This window comes from Danio aesculapii, chromosome 23 (genome assembly GCF_903798145.1).
Source record: "Danio aesculapii chromosome 23, fDanAes4.1, whole genome shotgun sequence".
Classification (NCBI taxonomy): Eukaryota; Metazoa; Chordata; class Actinopteri; order Cypriniformes; family Danionidae; genus Danio; species Danio aesculapii.
Genome location: NC_079457.1, coordinates 15,972,398 through 15,989,948, shown reverse-complemented (window position 1 = coordinate 15,989,948; position 17,551 = coordinate 15,972,398). Strand labels below are relative to the sequence as shown.

At 35.9% G+C, this 17,551-nt stretch overlaps 1 protein-coding gene across 2 annotated transcripts in view; it reads right to left on the bottom strand.

The window, feature by feature from the left end:
- Positions 1-17,551, bottom strand: part of dgkaa (diacylglycerol kinase, alpha a) — a 61,086-nt gene that overhangs the window by 10,919 nt on the left and 32,616 nt on the right. Inside the window, exons 4-16 of one of the 2 annotated variants that reach the window (XM_056449030.1) lie at positions 14,775-14,904; positions 13,082-13,198; positions 11,420-11,494; positions 11,283-11,332; positions 11,083-11,157; positions 10,685-10,801; positions 4,562-4,679; positions 4,262-4,350; positions 2,779-2,898; positions 2,462-2,560; positions 1,492-1,578; positions 1,331-1,404; positions 955-1,029 (exon numbers count right to left, since the gene is read on the bottom strand). In XM_056449030.1, coding sequence (XP_056305005.1) covers positions 955-1,029; positions 1,331-1,404; positions 1,492-1,578; positions 2,462-2,560; positions 2,779-2,898; positions 4,262-4,350; positions 4,562-4,679; positions 10,685-10,801; positions 11,083-11,157; positions 11,283-11,332; positions 11,420-11,494; positions 13,082-13,198; positions 14,775-14,904 — 1,226 coding nt within the window. The remainder of the gene's footprint in view (positions 1-954; positions 1,030-1,330; positions 1,405-1,491; positions 1,579-2,461; positions 2,561-2,778; positions 2,899-4,261; positions 4,351-4,561; positions 4,680-10,684; positions 10,802-11,082; positions 11,158-11,282; positions 11,333-11,419; positions 11,495-13,081; positions 13,199-14,774; positions 14,905-17,551) is intronic. The other variant, XM_056449031.1, reaches the window with a different exon arrangement.

The following is a 17,551-nucleotide window of genomic DNA, read 5'->3' as shown; positions in this document are numbered from 1 at the left end:
ACAGTTCAATTTTAATTATGTTCCAGAGAATTAAAAAAATATATATAACTAGCATTTTGCAAAGGAGAACTTTCAGAATCTCTCCTAGTTCAGTGCTGGATTCGGTTAAACCTCCTCCAATCGACGAAGCTGTGGATTGTGAGCCATAGCCTGCAAGTGTTTTTATTTGTGAAAATTTAATTAATTACATGCACAGTTTCTAGCGTTAATGGTATGTTGTAGCGAGGATGTAAACAAGGAAAAAAAACATCAGGAAATGCTGTTTGGCACCGCTAACAATTTAGCTACAAATTCATTTTTATTAGTTAAACCGATGTATACATCCACAATCTTCAGCAGCGCATTCAGTCTCCCTCTATGCGTCCGCTTTCCGTGCGTTCTACATCTCAAATAACGACCTCGCAAAAGATAATATAGTTTCATATTACTTACACATGCTTATTCTGAATATATGTGAAAGACACTTGTCAGATTTTATTTTAGAGAGCAGGCATGAGGTTTAGCTGTGTGCTCTTCATTTTTCTGTCTGATTCAGGCAGCTAACTCTGCTAACAGCTGCTCTGACTGGACTGTTTACACAGCGCACAAGCTTGTGCTTGTAGGGACGTGGTGACGTGGAGCCAATCCACGAATCACAGCACATTACGTTAGCTGACCAATCAGAGCCTCTTGAGGGCAGGCCTTTCAGAGGAGCTAGGAAATATGACAGTCGGTTACATGTTGGCAGAATAGCTGAATATAATCAAAGTAAGACATATGAAAAAGTTATGTGATTTTCTACAAATGAAGCATGAGGACACATTGCTTTGCATCTTACAAACACAACCAAGCCTTAAAAATACACTGTGGACCACCCAAACATCTTGCACTTGAAAAAATAAAATTACATAAAAATAAATATCACAGGAAGGCTAATCATTTTGTATATGCTGGAACTGTAGTAAAAATCCTTACCCTGGTCCTGGTCCACCATTGGAAAGGTTATAAACCTGCCGAGGATTCAATAAGTATTGAAATTTCCGAAGGACCCTATAAAAACACATTTTTAGTGAGTAAAAACTGACAGTAGTTTAGTTTACTTATGTAGTTTAGTAGTTATGTGGTTCTTATGCATGTGTGTTTTAAGCGCATGTACGAACATATTATGTCAAATATACATATAAAATAAATTATATATATATATTAAAATTATATATTAAAAATATATATATTCTTTAAAATTTATTTTAGTAATTTTAGCACAATTTTTTATGGTCAAGATGATTTTTTAAATATTGTTGTACTTGTGACAATGATAATGTATTAGTTGGGTGGATGGCAGTGTTCTCACCTTTCTCCCTGTTTACCTCCACTTTTAGGATTGACAAACACCAAAAGAGGACGAGTGTCTGGAATGGGGCTGATCTGTTTGGAGAAGAGAAGACTGTGCTTTAGTTTCACTCTCATCATTCAGTCTGTGGATGCAGGAGTAGAGATATATCAGAGTCTTACCCGCAGCACCTGCCCATCAGGTGTGGTGTTTAGCTCACTGTCATCATCTGGAAATGAGCCGCCGTTCTTTATGCAGTTCGGCCTTTCCTAGATGAGGAAACACAGACCAAGAGTTACAATAAAGGATTATTAGCCCTCCTGAAGTATAAGCCCCCCCTGTTTATTTTTTTCCCCAATTTCTGTTTAACGGAGAGAAGATTTTTTAACACATTTCTAAACATAATAGTTTTAATAACTCATTTCTAATAACTGATTTACTTTATCTTTGCCATGATGACAGTAAATAATATTTGACTAGATATTTTTTAAGACACTTCTATACAGCTTAAAGTGTCATTTAAAGGTTTAACTAGGTTAATTAGGTTAACTAGGCAGGTTAGGGTAATTAGGCAAGTTATTGTGTAAATTTCAGAGGGGGGCTAATAATTCTGACTTCAACTATATATATATGTATATATATATTATTATTATTTTTTTTTTTTTTTTACAATCTAGCTCATTTTAAGCAGATTTTCTAAACTAACTAGTCAAGATGATGTTTGTATTAAGCTTTTGTACAGTCATGGAGTTTTCGCAGGCTAGCATAGTGTTGTTCAGTTTTTCTTTATACTAAAGGTTGGCCAAAGATTTTGGTAACATGTTATAAATTATAAATATATATGTTAAAATCATTCCTAATTAATGTTTAACAGAAAAAGGGCATTTGCCACAGTATTTACTATTATATTTGTCTTTTGAAAAGGGTTTGAAAATGTTTTAAAAACATTTTAAAATGTAAAATAAAAAAAAAAATTAATAAATTAATAAAAAAAAAAAAAAAGATATATATATATATATATATATTATATATATATATATATATATATATATATATATATATATATATATATTTAAATTATCAATATTATAGTTTCTTTATAATAGTTTTCTTTATAACAGTACAGAGAGTTTAGAGAGTTGTTTCCATTACCTTGATAACAGGATAAATGGCCCAAGGTGGTAAGATATGAACCTTGAAAGGGCCACAATCACATGTAAATGGCTCCTGGGTTGCACATGCATCATGTCTCTAAAATATCAGAGTAAAAAATCAAGTTATTAGAAAAACAGGAACCAGTATAAAGATTAAAAAAAGGTTTGATTACATTTGATATTGAGAGTGATATTTTATCAAAATTGATTTAAAAGCTCATTTCCTTTTTAACCAACTGTTGCTGAGTACACTTTAATCTGTTATTTTATAACGGTTTTCAGTAAGTGTAGACTGCGCAGTAGTCCCAATCTCACCATGGTGTGACACCACACACAGCGCTTCCCGGTAAGACCGTGCAAACTCTTGATCTTCTTCTGACACCCGTCACACTTCCCAGAATCACAGTTTCCACTCACCCAGTCATGGACCGCGATCTGTTTGCAAAAACAAATGAGATGCGCATATGCTGTTTACATTTCCAGTGTCCATTTGATGGCAGTCCCAAAAATGAAAGCTTAAATAATAAGATATACAACAGAAGACCTGCGAAAACCTGCGACAATGTTCATGGTCTAACAATAAAATAAAGATTTTTGCACATTTTTGTAGCGCTCAGCATAATTGAGCACACCCCATTTTGATGGATAATGAATATTTCTATCCATTTCTCAGTGAATATAGCAATGTATTTTGGTGCAAAACAGATTTATTAAACAGATATTTTTATTAAAACAATATTTTAGTCACCATACATATTTAGAAATTGAAAGATAATACAGCTAAATTCAAGCATAACATTAAACAAAAAATTACAAACTACAAAATTTCAACTACATTTTTCAATCTTTTTGCTTCTCTTGATTTTTTCCTTTTTTAAATTTGTATTTAATATTTTTCTATGTAATAAATTTGGCTGTACAAGTTTTTAGACCATTATCGTAAGTTATTTTGTTAGTACTGACTAATCTAATGCAAATTCTCAAATATAATATTGTATAGCTTCCTAATTAGGCAAGTTATGGTGTAACGATGGTTTGTTCTGTAGACAGTCGAGAAAAAAAATTGCTTAAAGGGGCTAATATTTTTTTTTCTTAAAATGTTTTTTAAAAAAATTAAAAACTGCTTTCATTTTAGCCGAAATAAAACAAATAAGACTTCTCCAGAAGAAAAATGATTATAGGAAATACTGTGAAAATGTCCTTGCTCTATTAAACATAATTTGGGATATATTTAAAAAAGAAAAAAAAATTCAAAGGGGGCGAATAATTCTGACTTCAACTATATATATTTATTTTTACAATCTAGCTCATTTTAAGCAGATTTTCTAAACTAACTAGTCAAGATGATGTTCGTATTAAGCTTTTGTACAGTCATGGAGTTTTTGCAGGCTAGCATAGTGTTGTTCAGTTTTTCTTTATACTAAAGGTTGGCCAAAGATTTTGGTAATATGTTATAAATTATAAATATATATGTTAAAATATTTCCCAAGTGATGTTTAGTCTAATGTAAATTTAAAATATAGATTTGTGAGGGGTGTACTTATATATGCTGAGCACTGCACATGTAGTTAGATTTTGCAATATTTATATGTGTAATTTTCATTTATTTGATTTCCTTTTTTATTCTGATTCCATAATTGTTCGTTTTACTCATATAAAGATATTTACATTACATGCAAAGTTATAAATAACACGTGACATACAGTTAGCATGGAGTTTGTGTTTTATTTGACTTTTTATTTTTATAGTACTGCTTTTAAAATGTAATTTAAGATTTTATGTGAAATGAGGTGCTTACCCCCGTCTCTTTCTTTGACATCACATATGTGCGGGTGCATGGAGCTGGGTTTTTATTGGCACATCGCCCATGGACTGTGTATCTGCAGCCTGCGTATGATAGCAAACAGTTATGATACCAAAATGAGCAGAAGTTCACAAAATAGACTGACAAAGGTGGTGTATAAACTAGATGGATCTCTTGAAAAGTTTTGCGTTTTAATCACTAAAATGAACTTTTTTTAATTGACAGATTGCAGAAATTACATTTGGCCAAACAATCTGTTAACCTTTGCTGTGAATTACCCAGAATTCCACTCACAGGTGCAGCAGAGACCCTGTTTGCGCAGCCCGAGCAGCATATTCTGACAGACGTTGCAGTACACGGGCTTGTTGAAATGCTTCATCCTCCACAGGTGCTGGCCGTCTTTCTGGGTCATCTTGAGAAAGTAGAGAATGATTGTGTCAGAGGACTGATTATGTACTTGATAAACTAAATGTGCAAAATGTAACACTGCATCATCGTGTTTCTGTGAGCTAATGATTCATGTTCTTTTACTCTGTAGCCTCATGATGAAAACTTTAATAATTATTCACTTCCCGGCACAGTACAGTTGACCCCAAAAACAAATATTCTGTCATAAATAGTTGTCATGTACGGGAACACTCTCAATGTTTTTTGATTATTTATTCATTATATATTTATTATATAGTAAAATCAATATCGGCAGTACATAGTAATACAGCACTCTTGATTGTATAGAAGTATATATACACTACCTGACAAAAGTCTTGTCGTCTATCCAAGTTTTAGGAACAACAAATAATAACTTAACTTCTAGTTGATCATTTGGTATCAGAAGTGGCTTATATGAAAGGCAAAGGCCTTTAGTTCACGCTTATTTTACCAAAATAAAATATGATCATGCCTTGATTTTTAACAATTAAATTAGGACAGTAAGGTCTGACATTGCTGAGCCAAAAGTCTTGTCACTTAACAGAAATAATGTGCAGTATAGAATATAAAGTCATAGTGAAGTGGAAAAAGAGTTAATATTGTGTGTGACTCTCATGAGCTTGGACGACTGAATCCATACATCTCAGCAATGACTCTAATTACTCATTAATAAAGTCATCTGGAATGACATAGAAAGCATTCTTGCAGGACTCCCAGAGTTCATCAAGATTCTTTGAATTCATCTTCAATGCCTCCTCCATAATCTTACCCCAGACATGCTCCTTAATGTTCATAACTGGTGACAGGACTGGCCAATCCTGCAGCACCTTGACCTTCTTTGCTTTCAGGAACTTTGATGTGGAGGCTGAAGTATGAAGCCTGGTTTATACTCGACGTGTCCGCTAGTTCGCTTGAGTGCATGCGGCGAATGTGATGTCATCGCTGTGTTTGTGGAGGTTCGCTTTGGGTGCGCGTGACATGATTTCGGAGGGTGGAGCACATGATTTTTTTTAAACTCAAGCTAACAGTTCGCGCTGCACCACATTTGATCTGAGTTGAATATTAAACACTTTGAAGAGATTTTGTCTGAAACAGAACGACTGTACAGATATCTTGATGATCCGTGATCATAGAGATAAGATGATCAATAATTCTTGGCTAGAAATTGCAACAGCTGAGAGAAAGGAGGAAAGTTTTTGTTAAAAAGTTTGGAAAAACCTGAAGGATAAGTTTATTAAAACCAAAAGGGGCCATGGCAAAAATGGAGACTAGGGTACACAATTACAGAAATATGTTTTTTCACCATTTATAGGTTTTACACTGATGTATATGTCACAATTTTGAATTTAAAACAATTTAATAGTTACAAAACTAACATGAAGTAACAAATTAGCCAGACAGTAATGTGTGAATTGTGTAGCTAGCTAAATCTAAAAAAAGTCTGTATTTGTTTTTGGTAAGTGTACTTTTTTGCTTTATTCTTGCCATAATAAAAATATATATTTTTAGAGCAACCCATGTTCTGTTGTCATTAATATTTTAATAAACTAACAAAAGCAAGTGATGCATCAAAGTTTGATTAAAAAAAAATCTTGAATGGTTATACAAATCCTTTGTAATCATTAAAAAAATTGTTAAAATAATAGAAATAATTAGTTTTAAAATCTTAAATGATAATAATGATATGATGTAGTTGCGGAAACTTTCTACTTGTTTACTTGTTTATCTGTCTGACTTTATGGTCAGTTTCTTTTGACCGCCCCCTGTCGTTTTAAAGAACATCACAACGGCGAACATGGCAAGTATAAAAGCCTTGTCCGTTTTGAGAGGTGCGCGTGCAGTCAGCAGAGGTGCGCGATGCGGCGCCAAACGAAAGTATAAATTCAGCTTGAGAAGGAGCACTATCCTGCTAAAGAATTTGCCCTCTCCTGTGCTTTATAATGTAATAGGCAGCACAAATGTCTTAATACCTCAGGCTGTTGATGTTGCCATCCACTCTGCAGATCTCTCACACGCCCCCATACTGAATGTAACCCCAAACCATGACTTTTCCTTCACCAAACTTGACTGATTTCTGTAAGAATTTTGGGTCCATGCGGGTTTCAATAGATCCTCTGCAGTATTTGTGACGATTGGGATGCAGTTCAACAGATGATTCATCAGAAAAATCGACCTTCTGACACTTTTCCAAATGATCGACTAGAACTAGAACTGGGATCGACGACAAGACTTTTGCCAGGTACTGTACATGTATTTATTTGTGGGGGGCCTTTTTCATGTTTTGCAGATAGAACAGTAAAGATATGAAAGCAAAGCTGAGAAATGTCGATATATTAAAAAATATTTACTCAGTAAGATCCTCTGAGTACATATTATTTCAGACTGTATGACCAAAAGTAATGGAGTATTTCATGTTTTTTCCTCGTTTATCTACATCTGCTGTTCTGCATCTGCATTTATCTGCATCTGCTGTTATCATCCATCTGCTGTTATTCTTAATCCAATTTTGTTCAGTTTTACCCTGTACTTTTCAGACTGTAACTTAAATCTTTATTTTGCTTACTTCAATTCACTTCTACATGCTGAATATATCATTTAGATGCATTGCAGATAATCAGTCTGCATTGGTCTGACATAAACATATTTTTTTTTCCAGAAATTATAAATTATTTCCCCAGAGAGAGGTCAAATAGACAGTGTGAGTGATGTGGCTGGTAGGACAAAAACAACAAATCAATTAGTTCAATAAAAAGGAATCGACTCACTCATTGACAGATTCAATTCACTTTCTGGAAAGTTAATTGTAAATCACAATGTCGACAATATAATATGACTTAAGAAGACTTTAGAGTGCACAAGTCACAATTATAATGTTTTGTTCGATTTTCTTTTACTTTCACTTATCAAATGCATCACTTATCAGCTGTCACATGGAAGACGTGTTTCATAAGAAAATAAACCAACAAAATACAGGCTTGAAAAAAACATGAGGGTGGATAAATAATGACATAAGTTTCATTTCTGGCAAAAAAACACCTTCAATAAATGAGATGAAATATATTGAGAAAAGGACATGACCATACTGCTAATCAGGGGAAAGTCACTCTCGGTGACTCACGTAACGGTTGTCTTGTTTAATTTGCATCGCATCCCTTATTTTACACCTACTTGCTATTCTTCATGAATTCAGTGGCCGGCTGGGGGTGGTTAGGGTGGGCTGAGCACATTGACTCATGCAGTCACATCAGAGAAGTATTAATAATTCATAATATCATTGCTTTGGATGACTCAGGCGGGAACTTCAGGCGGCCGAACAACAGGTCAGAAACTGCAGCCCACGCAGCCATACTAAAAACTGGGCCTGATGGCTCTGCAAAGCCCTCGTGGGTCGCTTTGGGCAGGTGGAAATAGCACACGGGGAAGTCCCTGGCTTTGATACATGCTTCATCATGACCATGATACAAGACGGTTGGGAATATGATTCAACACTAGAACTGTCAGAATTATAACACTACTAAAAATGGCCATAGCAGTCAGTCACTGTAACCGTTCATGCAAGATACCGAAAGCTATTTCTGTCAGGTCATATTTACATTTAATGCTTCTTTTGAAGTTTCACAAGTAAGCTTGGAATGTCTGTTGTTATATTAAGTGTCTAAGACTAAATGCCAACTAATATACAGCACACTAAGTTGACTACTTTTGTATACAAAACATGTTGTGAATTTTAACTACCTACATATCTATCTTCTATGGTAACACTTTACAATAAGGTTATATTAGTTAATGTTAATTCATGTATTTACTAAGATGAACAGTAAATTTATAGCAGTATTTTTAGCAGATTTTTGTTCTGTATTTTGTCGTTTTAAAATATTAATGTTTATTAAAGGAGTTAAATGGGGTTTATTTCAACAAGATTGCATTATAAAATAAAAAATTTATTAAAACTACTGCCTTGGAAGCTCTATAGTGTTAAAATAATACATGCGACGGCACAAACAGCATCTAACTGACTTTACAAGAATGTCTTGTAATGGTAAATAGCATGTTGACCTTGCCAATGTGGTTGAACTGTGAAGCAGGCTTATTAGTGCTAAATGCTTATTTCAAGGTGTGAACTAGAGACTCTAGCTTTGCATTTAAGGGTTGAATTTTGCTTTTCATTATATTTAGATGTAATTAGTCATGGAAAAAGCTGCTGTTAACATTGTGGCTTGCCTCCAGGTCATGAACTGGCACAGTAAGGACAGACCGAAGAGTTTTAGGAGTTACACAGCTTATGTTCCCTCTCTTAAGGAGTGTGAAGCCAGAAACTGCTCTAGCATTACTTGTTGGATGCTTGCATTTCAAAGCTGCCAGGTGGCTGGTGTGGAAAGATGCATGTCAGGGATATTCTGAATCCATGTATGCCTTCTTAAGATGGTATTTTAATAAAATGTTATTTAAAGTAGATCTTATATAGACTTTATATATTTAAAGTCCTATATACACACACATGAACATAGAATTATTAGCCCCCCTGTTTATTTTTCCCCCCAATTTCTGTTTAACTGAGAGAAGATTTTGTCAACACATTTCTAAACATAATAGTTTTAATAACTTATTTCTAATAACTGATTTATTTTATCTTTGCCATGATTACAATAAAATGATATTTTAGTAGATATTTTTCAAGACACTTCTATACAGCTTAAAATGACATTTAAAGGCTTAACTAGGTTAATTAGTATAACTAGGCAGGTAAGGGTAATTAGGCAAGTTATTGGATAATGATGGTTTGTTCTGGAGACTATATATATATAGATACCCATCCATACATACACATATACTACCGGTCAAAGGTTTGAGGTCAATTTTTTTTCCATGTTTTTCTTTTTTTTTTTTTTTTAGAAAATTATTCTGTTCATCAAGGCGGCATTTATTAAATGTACAAAAAAATTGTTGCATTATTAAATAATTATAAAAAAAATTAAATAACTGTTTTCTTACTTTATGTAGTTTCAGATGAAATTATTACTCCAGTCATTGTTGCTTTAATTACTATTACATTAATAATAATAATAATAATAATAATAATAATAATAATAATAATAATAATAATAATAATAATAATAATTATATTTATAATTATAATTATAATAATTAATATTAGAGGGATTTCTGAAGGATCATATGACTCATCTTTATTTCTATAGCGCTTTTACAATGTCAAAGCAGCTTTACATAGAAGATTAAAGTCATTCGAAACAGTGTCAGTCCAGTTTCAGATTTGAAGTTCAGTTTAGTTCAGTTCAGTGTGGTTTAATTTTCACTGCTGAAAGTCCAAACACGTAAGCTGGAGTAAGCTGAAAAGTGGAAGCTGAAATTTCATCTTTACAATCACTGGAATAAATGATTAAATGATATTATAACTACTTTTGAACAGTTATTTTATAACTGTTATAAGATCCATTAAAAAATGTCTTTAATTTGATGATAAAATCAAAATTTCAAAAATACATAGAAAAACATTTATAATTTAAATCTTTAATACACATAATTTAAATAAAACTGAAAATAAAAACAATAAAATACTGTTAATTATGCTAATGAGTATTTGGTTGTGCATATGAGTGAGTGTGTGTGTGTGTGTGCGTGCGTGCGTGCGTGCGTGCGTGCGTGCGTGCGTGCGTGCGTGCGTGCGTGCGTGCGTGCGTGCGTGCGTGCGTGCGTGCGTGCGTGCGTGCGTGCGTGTGTGTGTGTGTGTATATGTGTTAGAAGTGTCACCGTTGCTTGCACCACTGCAAAGTCAGCAGGCTTTTGAAATGCTATAGTGAGACTGAGTGACACAACAGAACCTCACATAGTACATCTACTGAAATGCACATTGTTTTTTCCTCTTTGTTTCTTTTTACCACTCTTTCTGAGCAATGAAATCTGAGTTATAGTCCTAAAATAGCACCACGGCTCGCTGACTGAAGCTCATCTGAATTTGCGTTTTCCTACCTTCAGCCCTAGTAAAACCAGTAGCGGGACGTTCTTCAGTCCCCCATCCACCCATTCCTCTGATGACACTGTTCCACTGCTGTCTGCGTCAATGGCTGTCATCATATCCTTCAATACCTGAGAACAAACACAATGTGCAATGAGAATGCATTCATATTTGTCTGTCTGCATTTCTGTTGTAACCTTTACATGATGTAACCTCAGGGAACCTCATGTGAATAGCAAGATTACACAATCATCTTGTCATTTTCTCCTTTCCTTATTTTGTTCCATGACATGTTGATTCATGCCACATAATAGAGGAATGTCTCAGGGTGTGGTTACGTTTTGTAAAGTTTTTTCACGTCACTTCTTTAAGAGAAATTGTTACACACGCATAAAAAAAAAATGCAACTCACAGGCCTCAGTTCAGACACATCCCAGCCGAGGTAATCCGCTGCATGCATCATCTGGGCAATAATACGATCCACTTCCTGTTTTGCAGAAAAATAACTGGTTATAGATATTACACAAATTATGTCATTTGAGCAGGGGGATTCATTAAATAATGAGGAATAGGAAGTAGATTATGTGTCAGGGTATAGGAAAGACCACCCACCGAACTGTCCAGGAAACCATTGCCATCTCTGTCGTAGAGTTTAAAGGCAACTGTAAAAGACAAAAATATGGGCATATATGGCTGACATGTTGATGGTAATCATTATAAAAAAAGAAGAGGAAAACATTGAGACTTACAATCAAGTTTGTCCCTGGGCTGCCCCTCTTCCAGGAGAGAGAAATAACAGGACACATCCTTCAGAAAGACTTCCCCTAAGAGAAAAACAAGTAAAGCTGGTTACTGTAATTTAATAATAATAATAATAATGATAATAATAATAACAAAAATAATAATAATAATTTTATTAACAAAACAACATCATTATTATTGTTGTTATTATTATTATTTACTTTTATTTTTATATCCTCTGAATGTAACTGAGATTAGATTGTTGTTGTTGTTGTTGTTGTTGTTGTTACATTTTTTAATTACGGAGACATTAGTCAAGCATTTTGGTAACACCTTAGTGTGGGAAGAAATTCTCATTCTTAACTAGTTACAAGTTTGTAGAGTGGCTGTTTATTAGTACTTATCAGGCACAAATGAATGCTATATTTTGCATGTCCATGTTCTAAATCCCTTATCATATAAATAAAATTGCTATGACTACCTTAATAACTAATAATAAGCAGTAAATTAGAAGCTACAGTAAATGAGGTAAAACTCATAGAAAGTCATAATGTGTTCCCTAATAGGGTTGGGTTAATAGACAATGCCATTGCCGATGGCCGATAGACATCACGATGCTGAGCCGGCATCGCGATCCTCCACCCCGCCCCGCCCCCGTCGCAACAGCAACCCGCTCGTGAAAAATACACACTTAGGCCCCATTTACACTAATACATCTTAGTTGTAAATGGCATTTTAGAACGAAAACGATGCACATCCTCACTGGCGTTTCATCTAGCATTTCTGAAAAGCCCTCTGTCCACACTATACTGCTGAAAACACACATCACGTGACTACACACACACTCTGTCATGCGCTGCAGCATATGCGCATGTCTGAGCTCCAGCAGTCAGCGGGTGTTTTGAGCACAAAACCCCAGAGAGCAGTGCACGTTGGACAGTTTATCAAGGATGTACCGCTGGATCATGTCTCACTATAGTTGTTAAACATGATATTTAATTAATCTGGTCTCTATATAACGACTCTTCAATCTTTTGAATCCATCAGGTAACGTGTCACAGCATCAGTACACTGCTTCAATCTTTCGCTTTCACGCTTGTACTCAGTATTTTTAGCGAAGACCTCAGATACTGTTGGTTGGTTGCTGTTGGTTGTGCACCTTTTTACCAACCAAGTTTGATGACGCCATTATAATGACACAGATCACTCTGCCTATTCATGCTAGAGTCCTGCGGAAAAAGTGATGGACAGGTGGTAATTTGTGTGTATCTTATCTTTATTTATGATTTGGTTATGGGTAAAACAAAGACCATGTGGGTCAGGTAGTTGAAACGGTAGGCTACAAATAATTAATTCGTTATGAATTAATTAATTATTCATAAATAATAAATTCACCACCGCCTATGACGACGATCGTTCATCGCAATGTTTCACATAAGACATCGTACGTTGCCAAATTAGTCGACATCACCCAACCCTATCCCCTGTTCTACAGTGTTACCAAATTAGCTGATAGCATGTGTCAGAGATCAACCAGAAGCCACGCCCTCACCTGAGCACCAGCACCCAAAATCCCCAGCACCTGTTTCACCCCATGATTCCACACAGTTTAAGAAACACTCTCAGTCAGTTCCCAGCTTCCGGTTTATTGTCCACATACATGAACTTACCAGACTTTCTCCTGGCTACTCCTTGTTTCTGTTTCCTGTTTCCCATCGTTGTTTCCTTGTCTGGTGTTCCCAGTGTGTGCAGTGTACTAAAATCCTCATCTTCATCCTCAATCCAACCTCAAGATAAGCAAAGACTCACAATACCTGAACTCATTCTGCACATCATTGTCAATAAAATTTGCTTGGATCCTTCACGCCTGAACCCCTTCGTAAAACTGGTTAATGCTCTTAAAGCATCCCTTATCTAAGTTCCAGTTACCACCATTGCTACATTTGTCTTCCTAAGTCCCATGGTACTTCCTTCTTCCTTTTCTAGAGCCGCTGAGTATAGAAGTTTTCTATTACAAGTGACATTGTTTATTGAGATGCAACCAACGAATTACCCATTCAGCACTCTTTGTCTAAGTGACAAAGCTCTGCTATGGGCTAAATCAATATGAAACAGCAATAATGCCATAATCCTCAACTATACTTGGTTTGCTAACTATTTCTCTGAGGTCTTCAGCACAGCCACCAAAGCACTCTCCACCACCAATCAGCTGTTCCACCTCTGCCAAACTTTCTCTACAATCACAGACTACAAGTCGGAACACACACCCACACTGCCTGGCAAAATAAGACTGTCTTTACTGCAAAAACACTGGTCATTTCATCCAACAGTGTCCCGTAAAATCCCATAAACTCAGTTTATGTCCATCTACAATGAGCCATGAAAAGAACAATTAGGTTTGCTGATCCCAGGTAATTGTACACTGCCTAGTAACAACCTGAAGACAAGGTCTGGTTATTCAACCAGGAACTGTGCCTTCATCTGCCCTGTAAGAAACTGAGTCTCCACTTCATAGGTTCATTCATCATACAGAGGCAGATCAACAAAGTCACCTATCACCTACAACTCCCCTCTTTAGGTACAGAATTCATCCCACTTTTCATGTGTACCCTTTAAGCCCTTCTCTCCCTTTGCCACAGAAGACCCCGGAGATGAGACAAATCCCCCTCCTCCAGATATGCTGGACCACCCTCCATGTAGTCTTTGAAGGGATTCCTGGATTTGCCATGCCGTGGCTCTAGTTTGGAAAAAATATTGACTGGCATGTTTTTGGCCCAGAGGAGACCCCAAGGACTCTCTGTGACAATATTCTTGACCTGGCACTCCTAGAAGAATTCCCCCATAATTATCAAAGTTTTCCAGGCTCTAGAGGTCGTGGTCATCACCAGCATCGCAAAAGGGTGTCAGGAGCAACCACTGGAGGTGGGGTAATGTCAGAGATCCACCTCCACATTCACATTCACATTCAGTTCTAATCTCTAGCACCTGTTCACCCCATGACTGCACACATTATAAGAAACACACAGTCCGTTCCCAGTGTCTTCATCAATTGGTGAAGTTTGTTCCTCGCCACAGGCTTGCTTGGTTTGGGACTTGTGGAGCTGTGAATCGATGGATTTGCTCTTCAGTGTTTGGACTTTCAGCAGTGAAAATTAAACTACACTGAACTGAACTAAACTGAACTTCAACTCTGAAAACTGGGCTGACACAGTTTTAATTTACTAGAACTCCTATGTTAAGCTGCTTTGACACAATCTACATTGTAAAAGCGCTATAGAAATAAAGATGAATGAATGAAAAAAATACATGTTTATATTTATATGCATGTGCATATTCATATATAAAAGTGCATATATGACTTACTGTTTTCATCTGATTTCGCTGACTCTGAATTCTGGAAGGATCTGAACAAACGTTGACATAAATCTGATGGGAAGTCCTCCACTTCCAAATATGTCTTCAGGAAGAGGCGGAAACCTTCTTCATCAATGCACTATGTGAATTTGAAGAAGACAAATAATTTGATTAGTTTAAGATGAGTGTGCTTTTAAAACCTTTTAAGCATTCAAAGAACACACATTAACAAACAAGTGAGGCTGTGTGTCCTCCAAAGTATTTTTAGGCCCATTTACACTAATATGTTTTCGTTTTAAACCAAAAAATTTTGCTACGGTTAAGCCATCCAATCCACACTACCCCGGAGTATTCGAATGCCAAAAACTGAGCATTTTGGAAACACTGAAGAGGCTGTTTTCATTTTAAATTGCTGCTGCTCCGTGTCAGTGTGGATGGGGGAAAACAAAGGCATTTGAAAACGGAGGTGTGGCTGCAGACATTCCCCTATTTGATTGGGATGTATTCCTCAATATTTCTTCCTTTCTTTGTAAGTTCCGACTTCGCAAGTTTCATATGGAAAACAAACTCCAGAGGACACGTCGGGTAAATCTTCAAAGGGAAGAGTGTACTTTATAACCTCATTCACATCCCCCTGGCTATGTTGTTTTACTATCTTAACAATAAAATGAAAACATGATATAAGGAAGTGCTATTTTTCATTTTGTTATTAACCACTTAACGGACACCAAAAATGTTGAGGCATCGTACTTATTTGATCGTCATCTTCACTATATGCATATTTATAACAAAATGGAGCCCATAACATAACTGCTTCCATTCATTTTCATTGAAAAAAACAAAACATACCCTCTCTTTTGCTGAATATCAATTTTAATAATCAACAATGGCCAAGTAAAATGTACAATAAGTTTATACATTATAGGAAATAAAGGCAAGCAATCAGTCAAATGTGCAAAATCAGTGTACATTACATAAATTAATATATTAATTTATCTTGTTCTCAGGTAACGTGTTTTGGCTGAGCACAAAGTAATAGATTCAAAAGTCAAAAAGTTGGGGAATATGTCATTAGATATAGACAACAAGATGAATTAAATATCACGTTTAACACATATAGTGAGATGAGATCCAGCGGTATATCCTTGATGAACTGTCCGATGTGCGCTGCTCTCACCTGGGGTTCTGTGCTCAAAGCACACACTGACCGCCTGGAGCTCAGACGCACACACACGCTGCAGTGCATGCCAGTGTGTGTGTGTGGTCACGTGATGTGTGTTTTCAGCGGTATAGTGTGGACGGAGAGCTGTTCAGAAATGCAAGGTGAAACGCCAGTGTGGACGTGAATCATTTTTATTGTGAAACGCCATTTTAAAACCAAAACATATTGGTGTAAATGGGGCCAGCTGAAAAATGCATCGCTGTGAATGCTTAAATGTTATTGTTTTTGTCGATGTTGATATGGAAAATCTGTATTAATGTTACTAATCACTGTATAGAATAGATACAGGATCAAAGCGCTCCTTGTCCAGACTGACATTTTTACTGTATTTCAGAAATACAATATGGGTCCACATTATACAGCATAAAAAGCCTGATAAGTGACCATTCACACTCACTGGGCATGTGCATATTTTCGCTGCATTCATACTTTTAGTCTACTGGTTGTGTAATTGTCAAAGAGGCTATATGTTAAGCTCAACCCACTGATTAGGCAGAGTCTAATTGGTCGTTGTGGCATTTACCCAGCCTAGCCAATATTGTTATTGGTTGGCTGGGCAAGAAGTGACAGTGATAAGAACTTTATTTATCTTAATGTTGAAGATTCTGTAATTCCCAGCAACCATAAATAAAAAGTGGACATGCAATGCTCAGAGGGAAATAAAATCACAGTCACGATGCTGCTGTTTTTAAAAGATGCGGTGCTCCCATTGTAAACATTTGGGAAAAACAAGCCTTTGATGGACACACAGCCTTAGTAAATGAATATATCATTAAGCTTTTTAATAAGATCTATTTCGGTGATGATTCAGAAAGTACACATTATTGAAAACTAATAAAGTCATAAAAACGGTCTGGAACCTTCTCAAGGGGATGTAATTAAGATCCAATTAGATTCTGCACTACAAACCTAATCCTCGTTCTACTAACTGTGCCTGCTGTTCCTGGCCTAGTTCATAAATAGTTAAAAAGAAAGAGAGAGAGGGAGAGAGAAACATCAAGTTGTATTCAAACTTCAAGGCCTCAGGATACTGCTCTTCTATCTAGGGTAAATCATAGATATATATACTAGATATCGCATACAGACCTCGAGCATACGTCAATAGCGCTGCCACATTTGTACAGTGCTCCCAGCACAAATGTCATTCAACCGCACTAGTCAAGACAGTGTGACAACGTGAAGATGCTGGACTTTTAGCACTGTGTATGGGTGTAGTAACGTGCAAACAAAGAAAACAAAGCACAAAGGCATAACACTTCATAGGTAAGAAATTTTACGGTTTTGAATGTTATAACCTTTTGTGCTAAACAAGTAACGTTATTGATGATAATACAGTCACTTACTGCGTTCACCATAAGGCAAAGCACCAACTCGCACTCAATACCAGGCTTGTGCTAGTTTTGTTGAATAAAATAAGCAAACAATGTAAATGAAATATGACAACAGGATGCTGCGCTGCCAGAAACTTGTTTTATTGTCGGCTAAGTGAGCGAGTCGTTCATAACGTAGATTCATTTACAAAGGAATCGCTCCCTCCATCGGAATGAGAAAAGAAAGCAGAAGA